Source organism: Pseudomyrmex gracilis, unplaced genomic scaffold (assembly GCF_002006095.1).
Source record: "Pseudomyrmex gracilis isolate BER0280 unplaced genomic scaffold, ASM200609v1 scaffold_66, whole genome shotgun sequence".
NCBI lineage: Eukaryota > Metazoa > Arthropoda > Insecta > Hymenoptera > Formicidae > Pseudomyrmex > Pseudomyrmex gracilis.
Window position 1 is genome coordinate 530,580 of NW_018020650.1, and position 27,141 is coordinate 557,720.

General features: G+C 42.9%; 1 protein-coding gene across 1 annotated transcript in view; it reads right to left on the reverse strand.

Moving 5' to 3' along the window:
- Positions 1–21: 21 nt before the first annotated feature.
- LOC109854460 (hormone receptor 4-like) overlaps positions 22–27,141 on the reverse strand; it is a 31,962-nt gene continuing 4,842 nt past the window's right edge. The window contains exons 2-12 of the mRNA XM_020427558.1: positions 22,955–23,059; positions 13,569–14,690; positions 12,783–13,359; positions 8,814–9,024; positions 7,828–8,181; positions 3,932–4,066; positions 3,486–3,749; positions 3,179–3,371; positions 3,041–3,049; positions 2,639–2,766; positions 22–2,283 (exon numbers count right to left, since the gene is read on the reverse strand). Of these exons, the coding sequence (XP_020283147.1) occupies positions 2,203–2,283; positions 2,639–2,766; positions 3,041–3,049; positions 3,179–3,371; positions 3,486–3,749; positions 3,932–4,066; positions 7,828–8,181; positions 8,814–9,024; positions 12,783–13,359; positions 13,569–14,690; positions 22,955–23,059 (3,179 nt within the window). The 3' untranslated portion in view covers positions 22–2,202. The remainder of the gene's footprint in view (positions 2,284–2,638; positions 2,767–3,040; positions 3,050–3,178; positions 3,372–3,485; positions 3,750–3,931; positions 4,067–7,827; positions 8,182–8,813; positions 9,025–12,782; positions 13,360–13,568; positions 14,691–22,954; positions 23,060–27,141) is intronic.

Consider the following 27,141-nt stretch of genomic DNA (forward strand, 5'->3'; position numbering starts at 1 on the left):
ATAGAGATCTTATGTAAAAAAAAAAAAAACACATAGTAAAAGAGAATCTAAAAAATTTTATCGTATACTACAAAATAAAATTTGTCTTCTCTCTCAAAATATTGTGTCCGTATACGTGTCTATTCCCATTAATTTCGCTTATCACTTCACACTGGCGTCACACCGAAATTGTTTGTCGAAACATTTGCGAGTAACGAAAGAAAGTCAATAAGTAAATTATGACTAGAATTTCATTGCACCAGAAGTGTCATCGAGAAACTACGTTTTTTTTTTTTTTTTTTTTTTTCAACAACAAACAACAAAAATTAACTTCTCGTAAGTGTCTCTTCAATGTGTTAGCGACTTAATATTAGCGACTGGAAGATCGAGAATCGTCCGCGTTGAACGCGCGCGATGACGACGCGAGTAATGAAGTCCAAGATCGATTGAGATGCGTTATAGATATATCACGTCACACAGATGTCAAATGAACGAGAACCGATGCCATAATAAGAATAAGAGTCTTCTGCGCGGTTGGACCATGGTTTGGTACGTGTTGACAATAGCGATGATGATAATGATGACGACGACGGCGACGACGACAGTAACGATGACGACGACGATGATGACGACGACGACAAGGCGATGACGATGTAGTAAAGACTCGATGTTAACACCCATTGTGGTATATACTTTTATAAGAAACATGTACGTATTCGTGTGTGTATGTGTTTTTGTGTGTGTGTGAGAGAGGACGCAGACGGGACATCGAGTATTCAAAATTCTTACGTACAAGTTTCGTTTTCTTGTGCTCCTCTTCTCGCGGTCGTGTTGGGTTTCATCGGACGAATCTTTCAATTTTCTCTTTCTCTTTGAGTTCTTTGCGCGAAATCCCCGATTCCCGGGTCTCGTAGATTTCAAAAGCCCGAAACGATTGAGGAACTCAGCGCGAAGAACTGCTTCTCGATAAGCAGAAGAATTCACAACGGACTTCTGTCCTTCCGACGGGTGCGACGAAATCTGGAGTGTGATGAAGATTAATTTAACTGCAGTAGCATATCACATCGTTTACGCGAGGCGCAACGTTTCACACGTGGTGGCGAACGACGATTTGCGAGGAGAAGATCACGTGGTGGCGAGGCTTGTGACAGGCGTCTAAAAATTACGTATGCCAGCGTGTACACGCGCGCGCGCGCGCGTATGTGTGTATGTATGTATGTATGTGTATGCGATGTGAACGCGTGTTAATACGTTCGATCAAAGCTCGATTTACGATTCCAAGTCGAGCCGGGACGATAATGCTCGTCGTCGATCATCGGTCGGTCAGTCGATCGATCCGGACTTATTGATCCTTCAATCAGTCGTTTCGTGGCGTCTGCTGCTGCTGCTTCTTTCCTTGTTTTTTTTTTCTTGGTATTTTTATGTTTTAGCTTCGAGAGCGATAATAGTAAGAAAGTTGCGGTAATAGTAGCAGTAGTAGTAATAGTAAGTAGTAGTAGTAGAGTAGTAGGTGGTCTACGGTGAGCGGTACGTAACGAGAGTCTTATTTTATCGATCGGATTATGCAATGTGAACACACAATGACGTAGTTGCGCGGTACGTTTGCGTACAGAAATATATTATTATAGTCTTTTAGTTTCGATAAAAAAGTTTCAGTCCCCTCCTCGATTGATTCGCCCATCTCGAGGTGGCGCGCTTTCTTCCTCTCCCTTTCTCTGTCTCTCTCTCTCTCTCTCTCTCTCTTTCTCACGCTCTCGCTCTCTCTTATACATTCTCTTTTTCGTAATATTTTATCCGAATCGTATTCCTACTCTCTCTTCTTTCTTTCCTCTTTTGCTGTCCCGATGTAGTTTTACTTTCTATCGTCAGCTGTTCTTTTCGTATCTTTTCGCTCGAACGATTCGATTCCTCTTTTTTTCTCTATTTCTCTCTGCCTTCCTTCGTTTGTACAACGCAACGAACACACATTTATATTATTTATATTATTTATATGTATATATATATATATATACCTTTTATATATCTATTTTATACATACACAAACAAAGCCTTCTCCAATTCGGCTCGAGTCTTCTCTCTTGAGTTCTTTTCTTTCTGTTTCTCTTGCTCGTTTGTTCGGTTCTTTTTTTACTTTTTTGTGTGTATATATATTTATAATATATATGTATAGTATGTATATAGGTATTCGGGGGGGGCTTCGTTTATCGTCACCTTGTGTATTTACTATCTTTGAATTGCTGAATTTAATAGGAAAGGAACGTAGAACATTTTACTCTCGAGTAGTAAAGCCGCCGCCGACTGTACCTGTAATTTAGCAAATAGAAACGGCTCTTAAGCGTGATTATTTTTTCCACGGGATATTAAAATCGAAATAGTTTGAGCCCAATATTATACAGTTTGTTAGAATAGAATTGCCGAACAACTGTTCCTTAAGAGAACAATATTTAAGTTTCTATTTACATTTGAAGTAAAAATCTTTCAAAAAAAAGACCTTATTCCAATGTTCAATTTTATATAAACTTTTATAACGACAACACACATACGATGTGACAACTTATTTATTCAATTTTAATCAAAATATGTAAATTTTAATATTCTATAATTTCAAAGAGCCTTTTATCTTTGAAGATTTTGTTTGACATATTTTTTTGAGACTTACTTCAGGTAACCTGAGAAGAAGCTCGTGAAATCGATTCGGCTGCTGAGGCGCGTGATGTTCGACAAAACTTCGCAGACAGTTCATATACCTTTCTTGTATTTGTTCTAATTCCAGTGTGCCTCCTCGTGCTAGAGAGAAGACAGACAAACAACATCAATAGGAAACGTAGAAATGTATTTGCCGACATTTCTAATATAGAAATATAAAAAGATATTAAAATGCTTATAACTTGTCTCTCATTTCTAGTTTTTCTTACTTAATTTAAATTACATATTTTTACAATAAAAATAACGTATTGAGAAGGAATAATAATTTTAATTATGTGAAATAAAAGTCTACATTTTTAAATGGTACGCGTGGGGAAATTGCAGCGGCCGCTTGTAGAAAGCATCTTGAACTTACATTTTACGTCTCCAATTGTAGCATTGGGAAGAGAGAAGACACGTTTACATTATTATATGTCATTCATATCATATCATCATTGAGGAAGTTAAAACACAACGCGATAATAATACACACGGGCTCGGTGAAAGTACCTACCTTGTGAGAGCATAGTGATTACTTTTAGACAGACATATTCCTCCATCCGTAGCCTCACCCGCCTGAACATTAACGTGACATACGTGATTTTTTCCACCATAAGCCCTACGTCTTGCCGCAACTGTTCCATGGTTATCGTCCGACCCATCATGCTGGTCAGGCAATTTTGCAACGTGCGCATGTTGATCGTTACCTAGTTCACAAGAGAAAAAGTGTGTGGGTTAGAATTTAAATTGCAGTCTGAGACTGTGCTTAGATTTTTCGATAAGCGAATTTTAATTTGCTCGTATTATGCAAAGATAAGCACCTCGTCCATAAAATCCGCACTCGTCCCGTCAGTGCCAACACGGTCGCTACGCTGACCACCGTGTATTGCTTGGTAGGCGGAGGTGGTCAGCACAAGAAGTTCATGCCACTTGTGCGTGAGCAGCCTCGTATGAACTTCGACCGGCAGCTCAAGGTAAAACGGTAACCTTTTGGTCCACTGCACCAACTTGTACACTATGCTGTCTCCTATCTGACACAGCTTTTCACTTAAGTCTGAATTATGGTCCAGCAGCTCGTCCAAGTTCTGCAACGCAGATTGAGGTACAATCTTGAAACGCAACGGTTTGAAGTGTTTAAAATCAATCGTTGTTTTTTTAATTTTAATTTTTACTTCTTTGATTAAACAAAATTGAAATAAGACTAGTTTAAAAGAAATTAAAAATAATTAACCTACTTAAAAATAATAACTAAATTGATTTTATGTACCCTCAACGTGGCGATATCTTGGAACTCGTCGCAGTCTATAAGGGTTTGGATCATAGTCGTGGTTGCTTCCATAGGAAAGACTCGATCCCTCGAACTGCTTACAGCATTGTCTAGCCGTTGCCGTAAATGCACCACCTTAAATAAATACATTGTCTATTTTCTCAAGAGATATATTATTAGAAATTTGTTTTTTTTTTTTTTTTTTTTTTTTTTTTTTTTTTTTTTAACTTTGTTTTTATTTAATTTTTAACAGCGCTTGTGGGCGACCTTGAAAAATTTTCAAGAGTTTTCAAAGTAGAACCAACCCCGAAAAGGCCCAGATAGCAATTACGATTTCTTTCGTGTGCGCGATCCGAGTTCGGCAGCCGCGCGTGTTATGCTTCCTACGTAAGGCCGAGAGCCGTAAGTTCAGCCTTTCACTGACCTTTTCGGACCTCGAAACGCTTCCTCGCGGTCGGGCGCGGAGGGCACGAGAGCGAAACCGAAAGAAGGACAAAGAGAGAAGCTGTCAGCTCGGTTTCTGTGACTTCGGGGAAAGCTGGTTGCTTCTCCCGGTCGGACATCTTTGGGGGGACAGCGCGCAAGCCACCGTTTGCGGAGAACCGTGGGACGCGCGTTCGCAGTCGAAGGCGGCTCGACACGAGAGGAAGGGGAGCGAGAGCGACGCGGCGAGAAAGGAGGGACGAGGGTGGTGATACACAGGAGGTGTTGGAGGAGAGGAAGCGCGAGGACGAGGGAGAGGGTGAGGTCACTGTCCCCCGTGCAGACTTTCACGAGTTACGAAACCGTCAGAGAACTGCCCGTCCTTGGCACCGGCTGTCGCTGATTTTCTATTGTCCCTGCCTGCGTCGTCGATGTTGTCGTTCGTCACGACGTCACCGCGCAACGAAGATGACGGACGTCTGACGATAAACGTGAGAAAATATCCGATCGCTATATGACGGAGAGAGATATATCTCCGAGTATCGATCCGCAAAGCGCGGTTACAGCTCGTTTACAGCCAGTTCATAAAACTTTTATCTCTGCAAATTCTTGTTACGGACAAGGATAAATAATCGCGGTGATAAATATTCAACGTGATAATTATACACACTGTGAAATTTAATCCGGTAATTACTTAAACACTTTCAGTAATTAATTTCAATTTATTATTTCTCTTTTCCTATACGCGTTGAACGTATTTCAACGTTTTCTTCTCGCCGAAGAAAGCGAAACCGTTTCCAACTTCGCTTTTAATCTTTCACAGAGTTCTCGCCTCGAGGATGAACGTGTTTGTTTCATTGTGCATCTCACGTACGATGACTCGTCCGCGGCTCGAAAGTGACCTCCTTAATGGAGCACCGTCGTGGTCAATATTTATCCGGTTTTGCCGGCATCGGTTTCACTTTTGGCAATGGCCTCTACCGGGCCATTTCAGCGATCGCGGCAGCTCCTTCGTTTTGTTCGTTTAACGCGCATAAATTTTCCGCTCATTAAAAAATCGGACACCACGTTTTAATGCACTGATCGTACGAAAAAGAATTTTTTAAATATTTTTTCTAGCATTTTTTTGTTTTTTTTTTTTTGTTTTGTTATTTTTAAGTTTGCGCTCTTGCGAGCGCAAGTTACGTACAAATAAGATGCAGATGAACACGTAAAACGCCGTGTGCGACAACGTGATCGACGACGATCGCGCGTTGATTCTCGCGCGAGCGCGTTTATACTCGCTCGTTCTATCTATCGGCTTTCGTAATGTGGGAAACCTTGAGGCTTGCGCAAGCCGGACTCGTAAGAAAGTGAAATTGCAACGGGGGGACTTCATTCATTTCAGGATCAGCGCGAGGGAAATTCTCCGATCGGAGCGCGCACCGAATTCATTTTCTGCAAAAAAGCCAAGTTTTTAATTATCGTTAAAAAAATTATGTAATCGTATATGTAGTTTCAGATCGCACAGATTCTCACTCGCGGGCGTGTAAACTCAAGTTTTATTTGAAAACAAAAAAAAAGTATTTGTCGACATAAATTGTTTTCGTTGGAAAAGTTGCCCCGCGCTCCGTTATACGTCGAGATAATATTTCTGGAACATGTTAACCGCATGTTTCCCGACCGCTAGATCGACATTGTATAAAACTAGCGGGTTCTTAATCACTTAATAAGTTAGTATCGCGCACAAATCTATCATTACTTTGTTTTCTAAAGCGCATTAATATGCAGAGTGCGAAGTGCAACTTCGCGATAGTTAATTTGAGATTTCTATCTCACACACAAGCGCGCAGCACAACAGGTTCTTCGTCGTCGTCGTCGTCGTCGTTGTCGTCGTCGTCGTTGTCGTCGTCGTCGTTGTCGTCGTCGTCGTAGACGTCGATGACGCAATTTTGAGTTTATCGAAGTAGTTCGATCTCTATTTTCTCAAGTATCTCAGGTATCGAATGCAAATCGCGAGTGTATCAAACGCACCGCGCACACATATTACATCGCATATTTCCATCATACGTAGATTTGTTTCCAATGAAATATTCTGAAATCTGTTTCCACAAATCAATGTACAGTCAAACCTCCGATAACTCGAACCTCTATAACTCGAAAACCTCTATAAGACGAAACTTTGGTTCATTTCCTTCCGCTCCGCGGAAAGGAAAGGAGCACTTCGATAAGTCGAAATCTCTAAGAACTCAAAAATTTTAGCTCTTCCCTTGAGATTCGAGTTATCGATGTTCGACTGTAATTGTAAGTATCGAAAAACTTTGAATTTCACTGAATCCTGAGAGAAATCTCAATTAAATAAAATTATACGTTTATTTGAAAACGACAACGTATTTTAGAGATAAATTTAATGTCAAGGGAGCAAGTTTAACGTAATTTCATACAAGAAGCGCTTTTTCCCAGCTAAAGTGAGTGCGCGGATAATTTAACAAGCGAGTGTTCGATCGTCGTGAAACATCGTCGTGGCGAGTATTTCCAACGGTCTCGCGGCGTGCCGTGCAGCTGCTTCGAAAGTGAAAGCGCGAAGATGCCTGCGGGACGTTCTCATCTCACAATATTCTCCTGCCGGCGGCCGGAGGAGTCAACTTTTGTTGACCCACGCTCGATTTCTAACCAGGGCTTACGTCGTATAAATCACGTAAATTGCCAGCGGCGGCGAGCAAACGGGATCTTTCGAGCTGCGCACGCTCGGATGTTGATCTACATGATCGCGCGCGCGAGCGAGAAAAGTCAACACGAGATTCATCGCGGATTTGCGAGACTTTCGGGTCGCACAATCACGCGATTCGATCGTGCCGTACTGTAGTAGAAAGTTTTCGCGGATATTATCTCACGCACATCGTCCGAGTGATGGATAAGTATGCATCTCGCGGCCGAGATTAATCCGCATCACGTTGACGACACGCGCGCGCGCGTTGCGTAACCGCTCGGATAATTAGGGGAAATGCTGTTATGCGAGCGCGATGCGCTCTTCTGTCGCAACGAAACTAGTTCTCCGACACGCGACTGCGCTCCGCGCGAGGCACGCGGAAGCAGCCGAGACAAATCGCGCAATTCGCCTTGATAAACGTTCCGGTACCGAAGGATAATTTGCGCTGCAATTTTGTTAAGTAATTTCGTAATAGTTTTTGGAGATTAAGTTTGGAAGGTTTTTAAATTTACTAAATCTCGCTACACAGAGAAATTTGGAATAATTTTGTATAATTGAAATAAAGAAAACCAAAATTTATTTTTTGTCACAATTTCTTCAAAAGATAGATCGACTTTATTGTGTTATTTATTCTATTGTGTTCATACACAACAGTTTTTCGCTCGTTTTGTCATTTCAAATGAATCTAAGCCGAATAACAAGAATTGATCACGCAGCAGAAGAGTGGTTGCTTTACTTTAAGCGACTTCAACGTTTGTTTGTCTCACAACGAAGAGGGACTCACTTCGGAGGGATTGGTGAGCGCCGTCTTCAGGATTGTCCCGTTGACGAGGTGACCCGAGTGCGCCGGATGGCTCGGGTGGCTGGCGGTGGGCGGCGAACTAAGCGGATCGCCCGACGAGATTTTGTGATGGTGAAGGAAGCTGCTGGCCAGATGGGCGTGTTGTTGCTGCTGCTGCTGGCTGTGATGGGCGGCCGCGGCCGCGGCCATGTGCTTGTCCAACATCGTCGTGCCCATGGCGCTCTTGGCGCCACTCAGGGAACCCGAGCCGTTTACACCACCGACGTTACCGCTGCTACCCAGGCCGCTGCCGACACCGCCCGCTTTGTTGGTCTTCTTGTGCTTCTTGTACTTCACCTAAAGATTACCATGAAAATCGGTTTTTTTTTTTGACTGATATATTTTTATTACATTTACAAGAGAATTAATTTTATTGCAATTTTATCGTAACGAGCAACAAAAGCAGAACAAAGAAAAAATAGGAAAAAAAAGAACTTGTAATTAGTTTCTCACAAAACTTTGCACTCGACAGTCATTAAACACGTATTTATTCAGTTTGAAACAAATATTTGTGCGGAGATACGTTTTCGTTCAAAAGCAAATAAACAAACAAACGGAAGCAATAACGTTAATGCAGAAAGAGAAAGAGAGAGAGAGAGAGAGAGAGAGATGCAACAAATAAACAAAATTGCAACGATAAATTGATGAGAATTTCACTCCAGACATTTCATTCCCGCATTTTCTCGCATTGCACATCGATGAAAAATTATCAATAAGCAAAGATTTACAATGCAATAATCCCGTTTAATAATCGACAGCCGAGCTTTATTTGAGCCAAGAGAGTTTGCGGACGCGAATATTTCGTCTCTCGTTCCTTCTCTCCTCTCCTCCCTCCTCGCAACCTCCCGATCGAACGCGCAACAAGTGAGTGAGTAACGCCGACTTTTCACGCATCAACACACAGTCCAACGTCAGAATTTGATACGTACTTTGTAGAGATTGTACACCGCACCAGAATTTCTTCCTCCGGGCATTCGGTCTTCCCGAACCGCCTGCAGGACCATACCCTGTTCGATGCACTTCTTGAACCTGCAGTACTGACACCTGTTTCTTTGCGCCTTCGTGATCTCGCAGCCGCCCTCCGCCACGCACGTATACACCCGCCTGTTCTGCACGGTTCTCTTGAAGAAGCCCTTGCATCTGCACACACGAATCAAACAAACGACTCACCGTCACGCAATTGCGATTCTGATTCGACACCTGAGCGTCGCGAGACGCGACACGCACACTTTGACAATTACGACGCGCGCTTTCCAATTAGCGACACACACAAGTCGACACAAGAGATGTCATCCTGTGTCTTTCTGTTTCTCACTGAATACTGAACAAGAACAGAATTAACTCCTGTGCCGCTAATTGGAGAGCGCCGATAAATAATGAGTATAACACGGTTGTCTCTTAAACACTGTTGTGTTACTTACACAGGCGTACGCTTAAATACTCATCGCCCTTAACACAAATTGCGAAACAGATGACACCTCCCCGAACGCTGTTTTAATTAACTTTCGATTACATCTTATCGCTCGTTGTACTCCTCGCAAGCGAAGAGAAGTGACAGAAGTGACACTTGACTTGACAGTTTCGCGCGAACGCGATTTACGTAACGGATCACGGTATTGATCATAGATCCGGACACCTTCTCCCGAGCTGTGTTTATCGATATTGAAATAACACGCTGATCGATCAATTAAAAAGTCTTGCTCTTTTTGTCCTGATTGGCCAAATCGAAATCGCTGCTTCGCGCGACGAATGGGATCGCGAGACTGCGCGTTCCCTACCTTTGCCATGTTAAGAAAATGTCTTCAACGTTGAGAGAGAGACAGCTGGTGTTGAATAGTAGCCTCATCTTTGTCTAGCGAAGCAGAGGCGTATTTAACGTCGGTGCAACCGGTGCGATGCACCGACGGGCCCCGGGATCTGCGGACCCTCGGTGCATGATAAACATTTATAAATTTATAATATTCATAACATTACCTATCGGAGTTGCGAGTGCCGAAAGATCATTTAGTGTATTAAGGAGACTTAAAAGTTATTTAAGAAGTACCATGACACAGGAAAGAACATCTGATCTAACTTTATTATCAATTGAAAAAAATATTTTGATTAATTTAAATTTGGAAGATGTTGCAAACAAATTTATGTCGGTTAAAGTTCGAAGAGGTGTTCGTTTCTAAATTTGCATACAAATAAAAAATCATTAAAAACTTTTGTCCAATTGCCTTTAATAAATAATAATAACAATAATAATAATAATGATAATAATAATTATTATTATTACCATTATTATTATTATTATTATTAATTAAAGGGCCCTCTCATCTTTGTCCTTGCACCGAAATTTTACCAGTCTTAAAAACGCGCCTGTAGCGAAGTAGTGGGGAAAATGATAGACAGAGAAAGAGTTACTATTCAAAGTATGTTGTCTCTCTCAACGTTGAAGACATCTTTTCAGCCAAACGCGCAGTCTATATATTATACGTCTATGTTGGTCGCGACGTTCGTCGCGCGCCATGATTGATTGAGCGCGACTCACTTCAGAAACGTAGAACGCGGAGAGGACGCGCGACGGGACTCGGTGCGTTACCGGTGCGTAATTTTATTTCCGATTTGAGCGATTTCGCGGTGTCGGATAAGACGCGCCCGCGCGCGTTTCGGAATCTATCATCCAAAGAATATCAATCGCGAGCGGATAGATCGCGCGAATCGCGCAATCTCCGTTCGAATTTCGCGATTTGCGCGACGAAGCTAAGAGTGCCGAGAAGTTCCGATCACGGCGGTTGTTTTCGCGCGCGAATTAAACGAATCGATCGCGATCGCGCGCGGACAGAAGATCAATCCCGATCGCTGCGGGAACACCGAAATATTCGAAGTAGCAACAGTCGCGTTCTGTGTGAGCAAGATCGATCGGCGCGAGTTCGTGCACTTGCGGATTCCCTTTGGATCAAAATGGCGCCCGGCTCCATTGCAACGCGCGAGCGACACTCCACCCCTTCTCTAGTGAGCATCTCTGCCGTACGAGCGTCGTTTTGTGGTGAGTCGAATTCTTAAAGTACATTGATCTTCATTTTGTCACGTCAGAAATTGAACAAAAGATAACGCGACAAAAATAAAAATATATATCTAAATAATTTTAATAAATTGCATATGTTTAGTAATATTGCGTACAATAATATTAATTTAATTAAATACTAATAATTTAATAATATTATATATACAATAATTTAGTAGTGATTAATATGTGTTTTTTTATTTATATATATTTATACATATTTTTTTTTTAAGAAAAGACTATGTATTTTTTTATGTACTCTTTGTTTGCATAAATGCAAATATTAGATATTTTATTATCTTATCGGTTGTTTGTTTTACGTCAAAAATTTCTTTTTGTTTACACGTAGTGTAAACCTTTGACCTTTTTTACGTACATTCGACCATGAATATCGGTGATGTCTGTAATAACGCTCGGGATGAGATACACGCAAATTGTTGAAGCCGAGAGTGGCGAGAGCCGAATCTTTTACTCGCGTGAAGTTACGAGCGCCGTGGGAGTGCTCGCGCGAGAGAGAAAAACACTTCTTTCCCGCAGACTTTTCTCGTCTAATCCGTTCCGCCCGTCCGACGCAACGAAGTTGGATGAGAACGCGCGACAAAGTAACGATACCCCCGCGCGGTAATTTCACGGATTAATCAAGAGAGTGTTGCGCGAAGTCTCGGACGCGCATCGTCCGGAATAGACGCAACAAGTATCCCCCTCCCTCCCCCCCCCGTCTCTTATCTCGCGTTGACGTTCTAATACAAAGACGCGGGGGACATGCGGGACAGCTGCACGGAGAAGTTAATTTTTGATCCGGTTTATGTTACGAACTACGCGATGTTATCACGCCGCTAACTGTTCCCCCGCGATAAATAAACTGAAAAAAAAAGTACACACAGCAGCTATCGTTAGATACTTTCGACGAAGCGTTGAAACATATATTTGCGCGAATGCAACACTTTGATTGCACAGTTTCACTGAGATACGATATTTTCTTATTTTGCCACACGCACTACCAAGTATTGAACAAAGGTCAGAGGTCAGAGCAAAATATAGACATTCGCGCGATCAACGGATTATGAGATTATATATTGACTCGTATCGGGGTGGGCAGAGCTGGGATATAATTAGCACATAATTAAACGATTTGCGCGATTCTTGTACGCCATTCGACACACCCACTCCTTTGATACGTGTGTGTGTGTGTGTGTATCATACATATATAAGTTGGCACAGCACCTTTGAAAAATTGAAGTTCTGGCAGCAGTTCTATATACGCGCGAGCAATAGTTTTTTTTTCTATAATTATTGATAGAATTATAGAATTGATAGAATTTTAGAACAATTTTCGGTCTGTAACCACTTTTTGAAATGTTTAAGCTGGCACAGCTTCTATATATACGTAATAATAGATGTGTATTAGTGTACGTGTGTACATATATAAGTAAAGAGTTCTAGAGTCAACAATTCCATTTAACTCATTTATGTTGCGTACACGTAAATCCATCGCTTCTGTTGCGGGGGTGAGAATTATTGCGAATAATTAGCGCTGCTGTTTCCCTTGGAACGCGCGTGGGTTTCCATTTAATTTGCGCGTCTAATCGAGGAGAGTACGTACTTACACGCGAGAGTACACCTACCTACCCCTGCGAAATGTGTTCTCTAATGGCCGAACTTCGTGGAAAATATATGATTTAAAAAACAAAAAAAGAGACACAGAGGAGATAAAATTGTACTAAATACTATTGACTAACTATCTAAGAATAATTAGCTTCTCTCCATCAACGATAAGAATCTCGTTTGCAATAATAAACTGATTCGCATCGGAAAGACACACCGATTTTGAAGACGCAGCGGTACTCACCCTTCGCAGGTGATGATGCCGTAATGCAAGCCGGTCGCCTTGTCCTCGCAGATCATGCATATCATAGGCGTCTCGTCCTCTTCGTGTTCTTGGGGCGGCATGGGAGGCGCCGGCGGAGCCACCGAGATCGACTGCGAGGCAGCCTCGGACTTGATGACGGTGCCGCCGTTGCTGACCCAAGGTTGCGCGGCGGAACCGGAAGCTGTGAGATTCAACGCTTGCATTTGCTGCGCCGCCGGCAGCTGCGTGAGATCGCCGGCCCACAGCCTCTCCATGTTGAGCGGCGGACCGGCTGCGGACGAGTACGACACCACGCTGGAGGAGGACGAGGAGGAGGGCGGTTTACCACGGGACTCTTGGCCCAGGTTCAGCAGCAGTTGCGCTTCTTCCGACGAGGAACACGAGGCGGCCGCCGCCGCCGTAGCTGTCCACGACGCCGCCGAAGGTGGTGCCGGTTCCAAAGGGGGCGTCGACCATATCATCGTGCGGACGCCGCCGATCTCGCCCATCAGCACCGAAGGCGGAGGTCGCGGTGGCGCCGGCGTTGCTCTCTGCGTCGGTGGTTTCATGCCTTCGCCTGTCGATTGATAAGACCATTGTGACGTTATGTATGTTCGCGTATTTGGATTTTTTTTTTTTTTTTTTTTAATAGAAAAAAGATGGATTTTTTTTTTAATTTGAAGATAGTAACGCAATAAGTAATCAAGATATATCAGATAGGAACGGACAAAAGTTAGAGACAAAAAATTAAAAAAGATTAATTTTAAATACTAATTGAGATACTACCTGAAGTCACCGTGGTGGTACTGCCAGTAGTTACGCTGGAACAGCCGGAGCTGGTACCGGAACTGGTGGAGATGTTCTGGCCTCCGTAATTGACGGCACTGCTAATAACTCCGTTGAATAGCCTCTGCGTGGCGAAACCCTGTACACCGCCGGTGTTCTGCGACCAGAATTGATGGTGGGCGAGCAAATGCGGCGGTACCGAAGGCGCACGTGGTCTCGGCGGCGTCGGCGAGGTCTGCGGTGATTGCTGTTGCTGTGTGGGCCCGTGCGAACCGACAGTACCAACCGGACTGACGCTCTGGCTCGGGTTAAATTGAGACGACGGGCTGCTCCTGTGACTAGGCTGGCTGGAGGTTTCCGTACGACCGCCACTGCCACCGCTGCCGCCACCACCACCTCCTCCTCCGCCGCCACCTCCACCTCCATCGAAGACCGAATTGTCAGATTCCTCCTTGGTCTGGACGGATGACAGATCGCCTTTGATATCCGGGCTTTCGCTCCTCGAGGTAGCCTCCTGGGTCATCGGGGTTGAAGAAACTGTCTGAACCGGCGAGTAAGGCGACGATCTCGTGGGTGCGGGTGTGCCAGAGCGTTGATGCTGTTGCTGCTGCGATTGCTGATGCTGTTGCTGCTGCGATTGTTGATGGTGTTGCTGCTGCTGCTGCTGCTGTTGTTGTTGTTGTTGTTGTTGTTGTTGTTGTTGTTGTTGGTGCTGCTGCTGCTGCTGCTGCTGCTGCTGTTGTTGCTGCTCTTCGGCGACCCTGAAGCTCACTATCGGACCGGCCGTATCCGGGAAGACCGAGTCGGGCGACGCACGGTCGGAGCACGCCGCGTCACGACCCTCCTGACCGCTTCCTCTTCCGCCGCATCCACCGCCATCACCGCCAGTTCCACGAAGCGAGTCTCCTCCGCGAGGTGTTCCCGGACTCGGACTACCCAACAGGTACTCGCTCGTCACTCTGACCACGGGGCAGCCCGGCGAGCTCGGCATGTTCGCTTCCGGCGACAGGGTTGAGGTGTCGGCCATGCTCTCCCCTGGAGCAGGAAAGTTTATGGGTGAAGGTGCGTCCGCCGGCTGGTTCCCTTGCGGCGAGCCTGCTGATCCGAGGGATACCGGGGAGTCTGAGAAATAAGGCGTTGGTCTCACGTTTATACTCGGACTGCAGAGAATCTGCCGCGACAGGACGCGCGTTTTGTTTCTCTATGTCTCCGAACATAGAATGACGATGACGAGAACGTAACGGAAGTCGTTACACGCATCCGAGGGTTTTGCATCAGTCGATAAAATCGAATGCTACACGGAGGGGCGGGGAGAAACGGGAGAGAATCGGCATCGCGAAGAATTGGAGCAAAGTTAATGAACGTTGCACAGTCGATCGCATGTGCGACTAATTGGCGGCACGAAGTGCGACTTGGGGAGAATGAAGGTGAGATAATGAGCTGTGATGGGATGTGTGTTGCATCCCCGCGCGACGATGAAGCGACCTACATCTTCCTCGACGGATATTCCGGACTACTAGTCCAAGAGTGATGAAAATTTCAAAATACCCCGGAGAGAATGTATGAAACAAACGGAGAATGTGTATATAGGACGACTTTCTTTAACTTTTAAGAGAAAACGGAAGAAAAATGGCAAGAAAATATGCAGAAGAAACAACTAAACGAGAAAGCTTTCGTTGTGTTTGTGTGTGTGTATTATGTCTCTCAATGGTAAACAATATCATTTATATAATCAAGAGATTAACCGGAGTAAAAGGGAGTAAATAATTGGGCCATTGTTTTGTTCATAAAGTCATTTAATGGAAAGCCATGAGCAGCTGGCGAAATTGCGGACGATATCACGACAAGAGGGAGAGAGAGAGAGAGAGAGAGACGAATTTAGAACGTATTACGTCCGATTACGCCGCTCTCGATAAGCAACCGATCGTTATGCAATCCCGGAACGTGCATCAATATAACAACGATATTGTTGTGTGTGTGTATGTTTATACGCGAAGTATAATAGATCGAATAAAAATAGTGCCTTCCATAATAGATTCCGATACACGTGAGAGACGTGATAAGTCGGCGCGCGATCCCGCCGCGCCTACAAATTACCTTTGCGCTCTCCCGCAGAGAGATACTCCGAGTTATTATGTGTGTTCGCGTGATAAACACTTTGAGTTCGGCCGGTTTACTCCGTCGCATTTTATCCGTAACGAAACATTAGTCGGAGGGCGCGGACCGCGCGATCGATCTCTCTCTAGTTGGGTAACACAGTCGGTTCTTTCTCTCTCGGGACATTTAGATCTCGAGAGACGACGAATCGATAATTGGGGAAACCGCGAGTTTACGGGTCAAAATACGTATTGTTAAAAAAATTGTTGTTGCATTTAGGTGTTTTCTGAAGTATATTTTTAATAATTTTCTCTAATGTGGATTTTACTCATTACGTTTTTTTTTTTGCTTCAATGATTTTGCAACATATTCTCACATCAGAAAAATCACTTGTTTTATGTACAATACAAGGAAAAAAAGGTTTCGTTTTATTTATCGATACACGGTCGATTCTTTTGCAACTCGCGAACTCTCTCAAAGTTCGGTGCTTTCAAAAGCGTGTACATATCGCGTGTTGTAGACAAAATAATCGCGCGCGCCGCGGCTTCAATAAATTCAAATGCTCTCCCTTTCATTGTTTCTCGCGCGCGTTTTATGTTTACGACTTAATTATCTCACTTTGCTCACGTAGCGTTTTTTTTTTTCGCGAAAGCGAGATTTGAAATATCAATCGCGGATTAGGCAATGATTGAAATTGAACGCGATGAATGAATCCGGCAGAAATTTCTGGTGCGCGATGTCGCAACGGAATTGTCTCTGAGGAACATGTTTTAAAGATACAGAAAAAAAGAATAATTTTTTTTCAGATCAGTACGAATTTACAAAAATTTCAACGTTAAACTAAATTTGGTACAAAAGAGACAAGAAAATTGCGTGGGACGTTTTTCTACACGTCGAGCGCGTTTTTATTTCAACGAACAAAGAAAAAAGAATCACACACCACAGAGCGAAACAAAGTGTAACAATCGCTGAACGGTTCTTGTCGCGAAAAGGATGTTGGTGACTATACGACTGCTGTAGGTCAAGGAAGGAATGCAGTTGACAAGGCCGGGCTGTGATTGCGGGTACTTAGGTGGCAGTTTCCGAGCTATTAATAGGTCGATCGCCGTGGACATTGGTCGAGTGCGGATTATTCATTCGCAGACTCTCTTAATATGTCGATATATCGAGAGATATATCGCGAAATGTGTTTCGAGCAACCGCCGCGCGTATGAAAGAGAGATCAATTTGGATCCTTTTTCTTTTTTTTTTTTTGTACAAATCATTTATAGTTGCGCCCGTCCCTCTTTCGTCAGGCAATTAAATGTTCCGCGCTTGTATGTACGTTCGCGGCGCTCACCTATCGAATCTGACAATCGGTCGTTAGTGTTAATGATTCGCGATGTGTGAGTGACAATGTAATGCACAATTAACGCAACGATCAAAGACTGTCTATCGCGACGGGGACGTTGATCTTTCGTTATTGATAGCGAAATTTTTCAAGACACTAGAGCTAGTAACGTAATATAATGTGATTAAACATATATATATATTTATATATATAGAGTTACGCAAGACGCGTCACTTTCACCGCTTCCTTTCACTCGCTCTTTTTTTCAATTTCTCCTGGCGGGATCGATCTTCTCGAGTGAAAAAGTTGAAGAACACAAAAAGTGACGTGGTGTAAGCAATATAAAATAGAGAACTTTAGCAAATGTCTAAAAAGTATATCAAAATATGGTTACGGAGTTCTCGTTGCGATATTTTTTTTTTTTTAAACACACATTGAAACTCGTCGGAAAAGATTTTGCGCGAAACAAGCGCGAGAAATAATACAACGAAACATTTTTTTGTTTTTATATTCATACCGATCAACGACGCATGCAAGGTCTCCGTGTTCAACTTGTAATAGTTGAAGTTGGAATGCGAATAGTTCATGAGCTGCGATCTGAAGTAGTGCCAGAAGTAGCAGTAGCTCTGATAAGAGCGCATTGAGAAGTTGTCGTAGGGATGGTACGCGGTCGAGTACGGCAGATATCTTCTTTCCTGATGCATCCTGCTCCGTTGAGTCGTTGGATCCACAACCGACGGTAAATTCCAGTCTTGCCAGTGAGAATTCGCGACGACGAAAACGTTGCTTCTCACGGGATACATGTTTGTTTTTCCTTCGAATTTTGTTTGCGCGGCTTCGGAATGTCGCTAAATAATCGCGATTGATATATTCTCACACAAGTTCTTTTATATTATATACAAAAATTATAATCAGTCAATGTATTTTTCTTTTTTTTTTTAATCCTTTTTATTGATTGTCGGAGAAGAGACGTCGTTTTGCTGTCAATTAAACGTTGGCACAAAATTCGAGACTTTTTTTATGGCTGATATGTTTATTTCTTTCGAGTATAAACACACACCACGTATACACACACACATTTGTGCTAATCTTAAAGTACACGAACGATCGATCGCGCGTTCGGTGCAAAGTGACATCGGAATTATCACGTTCGCGTCGAAAAAAAATCAAGTTCGCGTTCGAACTTCCGTAAAATTGGACTAAAAAAAATACAATAGCGATATATATACAAAAGATGTGAAGCTCGTTTTCTTTGAACGCGAATAGGCCGTTCGACTAAACCAGGAACGTCACTACTTGGAGATGTCTAAAAATCACTTGGGATTTGCGTGGCGAAGCAAGTGATGTACCGTTGCTTTGATCAGCCATCGTTCTCTCCGCTCTGAATTCTCTCTTGTGTACGTGCGACATCATCTTTTGCGCGATCGACAAACATGTTTTCACAGAGAGTATCTTCGCAACAAATTAATATTAAAATCCTCTCTTCTATCTTTTCTATCTCACATCCGTTTCTTGCGAGAAAATAACTCTTGAAATTGCAATTACTTGTTTATTTATACACAATCATCATTTCTATGTGTGATCTTTATTATTAGCATTACGGTCGGGTAATCGCGACAAGAGTCGATCGTTCCCGCCTGTAGTATATCGCGGGATCTCGATGAATATCGATCAAACGTATCGATCGCGCGAGCGGCGCGCATATACGCAGTACAGAAATTCTCGTCAGAACGATCATCTTACGATTCCCCGCGCGAGCGCCGCTCGCAGTGGCCTCGCACGGACAATTGCGTCGTACACTCGTTGCGTCGTTGAACTCTATCGCGTTCACGTGCATGTGTTGCGTCGTCGACCACGAAAGATCAATGATTCCGCGCGACCGTCAGTCAGTCGCCGGAGCGCGTTTTCTTCGCGAAAAACCGCGTTGCGCTCGATACGTCATCGAAACTACGCGTAATCTGTGCCGCTTCGCCTTTTCTTTCTCTCTCTCCCTCTCTTTCCGCAGATTTCTCTCCGCGGTTTTCAACCGCGCTTCCTCTCACGCAAAAAAAACTGCGTCTCGTGGCCGACAAACAGTCTCTGACCTTTAAACCGACCGTGGGACGAGGGTCATTGGTATCGGTCGTGTTTGCGAGCGCGTCGAAAAATCGATTCAGCCCGGTTGTGTGCAGTGGCCGCGGCGGCAACTCGATGACGTAACACGCGCGATCCTCTAGCGCGGAATCGACATCGTTAAATTCGTCAGACGCGCTGTCATCTCCCGGTTTTTCTCGTCACTTTCCATTCTCTCTTTCTCTCTTTTTTCTCTCAGTCGTCGAGACTCACACGCGCGTTGTTGTTTTATACAAGCGATTCACGTCTGCGCGCAATTTTACGCGGGTTAACTGTTGCCGAACAAGCGCGCGTGACAACGACGGACGGCCGCGTGGTTAACGCGAGTTCAGGCGAAGCCGAACTACCGCCGGTGCACGTCCGGGACGACCGCGTGGGTTGATATTCAACCCTGCACCGCTGCCAGCAACCATCCCGACTCCTTCCGCCCTTCCCTTTTCTCGTTTCGTCTCTCTCTCTCTCTCTCTCTGTCTCTCTGTCTTCTCTCTCTCTCTCTCTCTCTCTCTCTCTCTCTCTCTCTCTCTCTCTTTCTCTCTCTCTCTCTCTTTCTCTTTCTCTATCTACGTCGCGCGCCACCCACACGTATCAACCTCTGCTCTCCCGCGCCGACAACCCTTCCTCTCTTTCCCTTTCTCTGCCTATCGTTCGAAAGCTGCCGTGAAGTCATAGCAAGAAGACGTAATGCACCGCGCTTTGCTTGCATCACGAATGGTCATTGCGATTCAATGAAGGAATATAGAGAAAACAAAGGGGAAAAAGAGAGAGACAGAGAGACAGAGAGACAGAGAGAGAAGCAAAGCGTGTGCGCAGGACGGTAAATCGAGAGACTGAATGAAGAGCGTGAATGGTGGGTCGAGTGTGTGACGAAGGGTTGGAGAACATACGCTCTCGCGCCGTGTTCGATTTTCTCCCCGCGAAGCGGAATTACACGTTAGCGGGGCAACGCAATGCAAATACGTGGCAATTTATTTTATATGCAACAGCGAACAAACAATAGTTATAGATGCGTACACAAGCACCACGCCGCTGCGCGGTCTGAGCAGATGTTATTTGCAGTTAAGTGGAAATGAAGTCCTTGCGTACAAAGGGAATACGGATAATCACAGTTAAGAATTTATTAACGGAGGAAGTTCTCTCTCTCTCTCTCTTTCGCTGAATATTTAACAGTATTCCTTCTAATGAACTCGATTGTACATAGAAAACAAATGAGATTGTTTCCGCCACCTGTTTGCAGCGCAATCTTGAAGAAATTGCTCTCCGCTAACGCGATGACGATAGTTTGTTGACTCTAATTCCGAATCTGTGGGTTCTTTGTTGTCCGGCATCTTTTTCGAAACTCTCTCTCTTTGAAAATTGTTGAAATTTAATTATGTAAAAATTATTTTTTCGTTAAACAAACAACACATCGGTAGACACTTGAAAAAAGTTGCCGGATGTTTTTGCTTAAAAAGTTTTTGTTTAATATTTTAAAATCAAATAAAATGCGTCAGATCCACGGTTCATTTTTAAAGTGAACTTCTGCAAACCAAACAAAAAAAAATGGTTAGAATTTTATCATGAAAATAATAATTAATATCATGAAAAAAGTTGGCGCATCGTGTTTTGTGCAAACGTATTTTTATCGCGTTGAAAGGCTTGCGCGATAAGCTCTGTCATTTTCAAGATACTTAATTCCGGTTGCATTCTGTGTACGAATATGTACGTGCCGTTCTATACGTACGAGTTCAACAATAGTTCTGACGTGCGCAAGTCAGTTCCAGACTCGGCACAATAAAGTACCAATTTCGAATATAACGCACACGTGTAATATTAATGCGCGGGACGCGGCGCGTACGTAATGAGGAAAATGCAAAGTACATATATCGGAGAAACGCGGCGTTTAGATCAATCGGTGGATACGAGGATACTGTGTTGAATTATTTTTACGGAACATTGCGACCGTGTCTCTTAATCAATCTGCGATTGCATATCGGCTGCAAACAATACGTCACCGTGAAATGAAGGACGATTAGAAATTGGATTAATTAATGAGTGAAAAAAGAACAACTGTGAATACCGTTTGAAATTAACAGTATTTCGAATATTCAATCAACGACACACGTATGTGTACGTGTAGAGACGTCAAGTGTTGCCCGGGAAACTTTCTTGGCCGTGAAAACGAAACCAACAAGCAAAAAAAAAAAATAAATAAATAAACCACGGAAGCAAGTCTCTAGCAATAATAAAACCTTAAGTAAGTTTGAACTTTCCTGCTATTTGTATTAAACTTTTAATATTTTTCTCGTCTACATAAAAGTGTTGCATTTATTTTTTGTAAAAGTTTATTTTGTTATTTTGTTTGCCGTCAACATACTTTATAAACCGGATATTATTTAAAACTACACACTCAAAGGAATTAACATACGTTAAAATTCCATTTAAATCTGACCTGGTTCGACACTTAACACATTGCCGGCGGGTAATTTTTGACGCGTATTTTATAAAAACGAGAAATCTCGTTTTCGCGTCGGCAATGTGTTAAATTTAGAAACACAAGTGTTTTATATGCGTTTTTGTTTTGTTTTGTTCTACATAAATGATTTCCAAATGACTTTATTGTATCTGTTCTTGCAATCTAACGCGTGTCTCACAAGTCATATTTGTTAACATTTTGTTTTAGAATTTTTTATTTTTGAAAGCTTGAGCTAAATATATTAAAAGATTTTTGTACTATTCTAAAAAATTTAATTTCTTTGTTGCAAGGAATTTGGTAGAGTGAAAAACGCCACAAAGATTTAATGAATGAATAAGCATAGAGAATATGGATACAAATAATTGGCTTTTTTTTGTTTCAAAACAAAGCTTCCAGTACTTTTATATATTTACCACTCGTATTTACTATCGTCGTACTCTGGCAATTAGAAATTCTGCATGTTTCTAGAATATTCAATTATAAATTTGCAATTTTTTCCCGTCTTTTTAAACCGCTTCCGCTTCCCGAACCTTTAAAAACCGCAGATCCGAGGAAAATCCTGTTCTCTTTCTTTCCCCGTCTCGATTGCATACGCACGTGTGTTTCATGTCTCTATTTATCTCAATAATGAAACAACCGTATTTGTCAATCTTTCTACGTAAAGTGGAAAAGATTAATTGCGCCGTATTGTGACAAAAGAACATTGTCACATTTGTCATATGAAACTGAGAGATTGTAACACACGCGCTGTTCCATTACCAAGCGCTAAATAATCGTTACGTGCTCGAATACCGGTCAATTTTACAACTCGTTCCGCGTAATCTCAATATGAAAAGATCGGTCAGTGCATCGTAATTCGCTTTGACAATTGATATACGAGCCTTCCCGCGCGATTACGTCAACCATTAGAATCGAATCTAGATTCTACTAGGCGATATCTTGCGTTCCAATCGAGATCGATATATCTTCATTAATTTCGTTTTTTTTTTTTTTTTTTTTTATCATCACGAATGGTTGCCGCGAATCGAGATGCTTTAACGGGGAACAATTTCAGCGTTGAATCGAGACAAAATATGGGAAAAATGTCAGGTCAAATTAATTTTACATGCATTCGAATTTTTTATTCGTTGTTGTGACACACAGTGACTCAGATTTCTTTGCGCGCATCGACGATGTAACGTTTATTATCTCTCTCCTGTTATTTTTTTCTCTGTCTGAACTCAAAACGTAAATATTTTCTGTAATGAGAGAGATAACAAACGTAATTAGAAATAGAAAGAATTATAATAATCGCAACTTTCGAAAGAGAAACAATTTGTCATTTTTATAATATCTATCGATTACGTAATCAAAAAACGCGCATGAGTCACTCGCGCACATCTTCTCAGCTCTTACCGTCACTACTACATCGGGAATCGACCTTTCTCCTTTTCAACTTGAGGTCTTGAAACAAGCTCATGTTGTCTATCTCACACGGGCTGCTCGGAAGGGTCATAATTCCTGAAAAAAAAAACAAACAAACGTGATATTAATATGTATTAAATAAATATTAACATAAATATTAACATTCGTGTCGTGTTGCGCTTTTTTGGATTGATTTTTGTTTGCTAGCCGTTCGATTTGAATTAACTTCGTTCTTTGAAAATGAATAAAAAAATATCAGAAATATGTTGAAAACTAGTATTGAACTTGCAATTGCACGCGAAGCAAATTCCGCGCGCAATTTCACATAGAACGTGATATAAAACGATTGACGCGTGCTGTTCAATAAATTTTTTTTTTATATTCATTTATTCACTGGAGAAGATTCAAGAATCGAAACGTCTGATCGCATTTTGTAATAAAATCATGTCTTCAAACACGGACATCCTGTGCCCATATTGATCTCTATTGGCCCTTTATCTACCATTGACTGTTCAATAAACTCGCTGATGTGCAAGTACTCGATTCTCCGAATGTTACACCATCGCAAAACTTGATCGCGAACACAGTCGTCGACAAAAATTCGCGGACCATGTCAATTTAACTTGATGCATTTCTCCATCAACGAAGACGCTTCTTCTCTCGGGCAAAGCTCGTAGTTGCAAATAGAGATCGGTTTACGGCGCGAAACGCGTGTGACGCGTACACACGTGTTTGCGCGCGTCCGCGATGATTATGGGCGGACGCGCGTAGTTCGCCATTAACCCCGCTTTAGCCGGCAATAATGCACAATTGGATCGGTTGCATGTGGAGAACGATGCGCGTGCATATATCGTTTCGCTCGCGGTGCGAAACCGACGCTTTCTGGTTTATGAGAGGGTTTTTCTTCTCGCGCGGGTCTCTCTTCGAAGAACGTCGTTACGACGGAGCGTAATGGAATAATTGCGATATACGCGGACCTCTCTCGACGGTCGTCCGCGTTGTTTCTTCTCGCTCGGGTTACGACGAACCAGTTTTTACGAGCGCGCGCGCTTGATCTAGCGCCGGGACTAGGGTTCGCGAGAGGCAACCGCGCGGGTGCAACATGGGTCATTTTAATAATGCAACGTCTGGCGATAATGACAAATCGCGAGTCGCCATAAGACCGCGACGGCGGTGGGGAGGGGGAAAGAGGAGGGAGTAATAATAATTGCGTCGTTTGTCAAAAAGAGATCGGACGTCTGAGCGCTGTTTTACGACACCTCGACCTAAAACCTATGACATGGATTGTTTTAATAAGGGCGATGATACCGCCGCGTGTCAATCATGCGAATTTGTCACACTGAGACGCCGGTCTTTGTTTCGAGAAACGCTGCGCGCGACGCTTACGCGGTAGTCGCGATAATTCAAATCTCACGGTGCAGTCTGCGATTCGTTCAAAATCAATAGTGCGATCGTGTGACCACAATTTTATAATATTTATAAATATTTATCATACTCAACTCTTCGCGGACAGACGTGGGTCTTCCAGACCCGCTCAAAAATTGCGCACGGCGTTTCCAGTAAAAATTAGTTTTTTTAACGTTTATCTTCAAAACTAGCACTAACTTTTTTTCAATTTGGTTTTTTTTATCAATGCAAAATCGGTCAAACTTTCGATTAAAAAAAAACAAAAAACAAAAAACAAAATTGAAAAAAAATATTGATTTTTCGCGAAGATATTCGATTTTGAATTCGCGCGTTTCTTACGGACCCAGTCCGTTTAACTGGTCGTCATTTTTAAAGTCTGTCCACAAAGGGTTAATATTTAATATATTTATAATTTATATTATAAAAATATATTTACTTAATATATTTATATTTATATTATAAAAATATTTATATCGGTATAAAGTATACATATATTACAAATTTGTTTGATCTTTAAACAAATACTATCGGAATTTTATTTTTATCTCAACAAAAGCATATGTGACGCAAGCATTGTTTTTATTATTCATCGCAGATCTCAGTCTCTAACTTTTGACGATATTTATAGTAGTGTATCAAGTACGGTAACACATATCACGTAATATATATTTACGTGTAATAAGGCGGTTGTGTTTGTTGTGATAAGGATATAAGCGAAGCGTTCATCTCAAGATAGACACTCCGTTCTCTTTTCATTTAATATCATCGTGCGAACTTCTCTCTTACAACCAATCTCGGCGACATTAATGTCCCGTAACATTGTTTCTATTCCGAGGTTTGTTTATTTTGGCTTGTTGAGGAAACTTGTGCTCCCTGTGTGAACATACCCCTCTTTCCCCACTTCCATCAGTGGTAAGTTCATCCACCTCTGAGAAGCAAGAGTTGCGTTTAGAGACGATCTCTACGTTTTAATTAACATCGTTCAGCAAATCATTCACTTAATTTGTCGTTGGTCTACTGTGTGCGTATGACTTTTGTAGGTTATTATATACCACTTGAAACTCTTACCTATAGACAGTAACGCAACTTATATCTCGGTGTAAAAATTCTTGGCCGAATGACGCAACACGTCATAAATGACTTCACGCGTGAACATATATACTTCTCGCGATTGACCTTTCGTCAAATTCTTCTCTCAAAAATTCTCTCATTTCTAAGATTAAGAATCGTGAGAGAAAAAACGGAATCGAAACTCTTTTTCTCGATGTTACACGGAAATTTTCTGTAAAACCACTATGTTAATTTTATGAAAACTGCAATAATTTGAGAAACGTGTTTAATCAGTCGCGTAACTGCTAGCGAGCGTGTGTGCAATGCGCGCGCGCGACGCTAGATGGCACGCGTTAAAGCTACAAGAGTTGGCGAAGCGCATCCACGCTGCAAGGCACGCATGTGCACATCGCGTTCTCTCTCTCTCTCTCTCTCTCTATCTCTCTCTCTCTCTCTTCTCTCTCTCTCTCTCTCTTCTCTCTCCCTCTCTTCGTGACGCACACACACGCTCGCTCGGTCGAGTATACATGGTGCTAGCGCGGGGTCCTTGCTCTCTGCCGTATGTGGGTCAGCAGTCTCACACACGCCGCTATTCTTGCGTAACCAATGCATGCATACGGCCGCGCGCGCGCGCACCTCACGCGAAAGAGCCCGCGCCGTCGTCGCTGCGCCGCGACTGGCGTACGTGTGTGTATGTGCACGCGCGCGTGTGTGTGTGTGGAGCATACGACACACACAACGAAACGGAAAGTGCAGCCAATGCACTAACCTACGACGGTCTCCTCTTGAGAGAGGCCGCGGTGTCACGCGTGTGCGTATTCGTGTATGCGTGCGTGCGTGCGCTTTTGCCGCGAGTGCAAGAGCGCGGCCGTCGCCGAGGCTCAAAGCCACGCGCAAAGCTCGTCTCTCTATCTTGGCGACGACGAGCGTGCTTCTGTACTCGTTAATAGAACATCGCGCGCGGCAACTTGCTCTATTTGCGCGAAAGTCTGCGCAAAGCCGCCGTTTCCTTCCGTTTCTGCAAAACGAAACAAGTTTCTGCAACAAGGTTGGGGATGTGTTTTCGATATATATCGAAATAAGAGTTTTTCGAGATTAAATCGCGCGGGGAGGGGTTACGAGATAAACAAACTGTAATATCTCGAAGAAAAGAAGTGGAAAATAAAATCGTATTATTATCGACGATAAAAATCGACTCGATTCGGTTCTGGGACGCGAGCTCCGTTTATAGAACAAGACGTTTTGTACTTCTTCTACAACCGTGTGTTGTTGGTTTTACCGTTATGAGGACCGCGGACGGTGAAAGTGACTCTCCCACGCCATGACATCCTAAGTCTGTAACTCCCCCCTCCCATCCCTCTTCTCCCTTTTCGTTGTCCGCTTTTCTATATCGCATAGACGATAGTCCTCCGTTCTCCTCCTCCTCTCGTCCTCCTTCTGTCGCGGTTCTCATCGCGGAATACCGTTTCGTCATTGATTCCTGACGTGTTTTATGTTTCGGATCTTGATTGCAATAGCGATTCATCGCGTGAGTAAAGTTCAGAGGATCGAATCGAAAGACGATTCTTCGAATCATATTTTTTTTTCGGAAACACAATTGTCGCTCTCTGTCGAATGACTTTTTTTTTGGAATTGATTTTTATTAAAGTTCATCACAATACACATTTAATTTGCTTGTATGTTGTATACATTACGATCGATTTCGATTTCAGATTTTATCG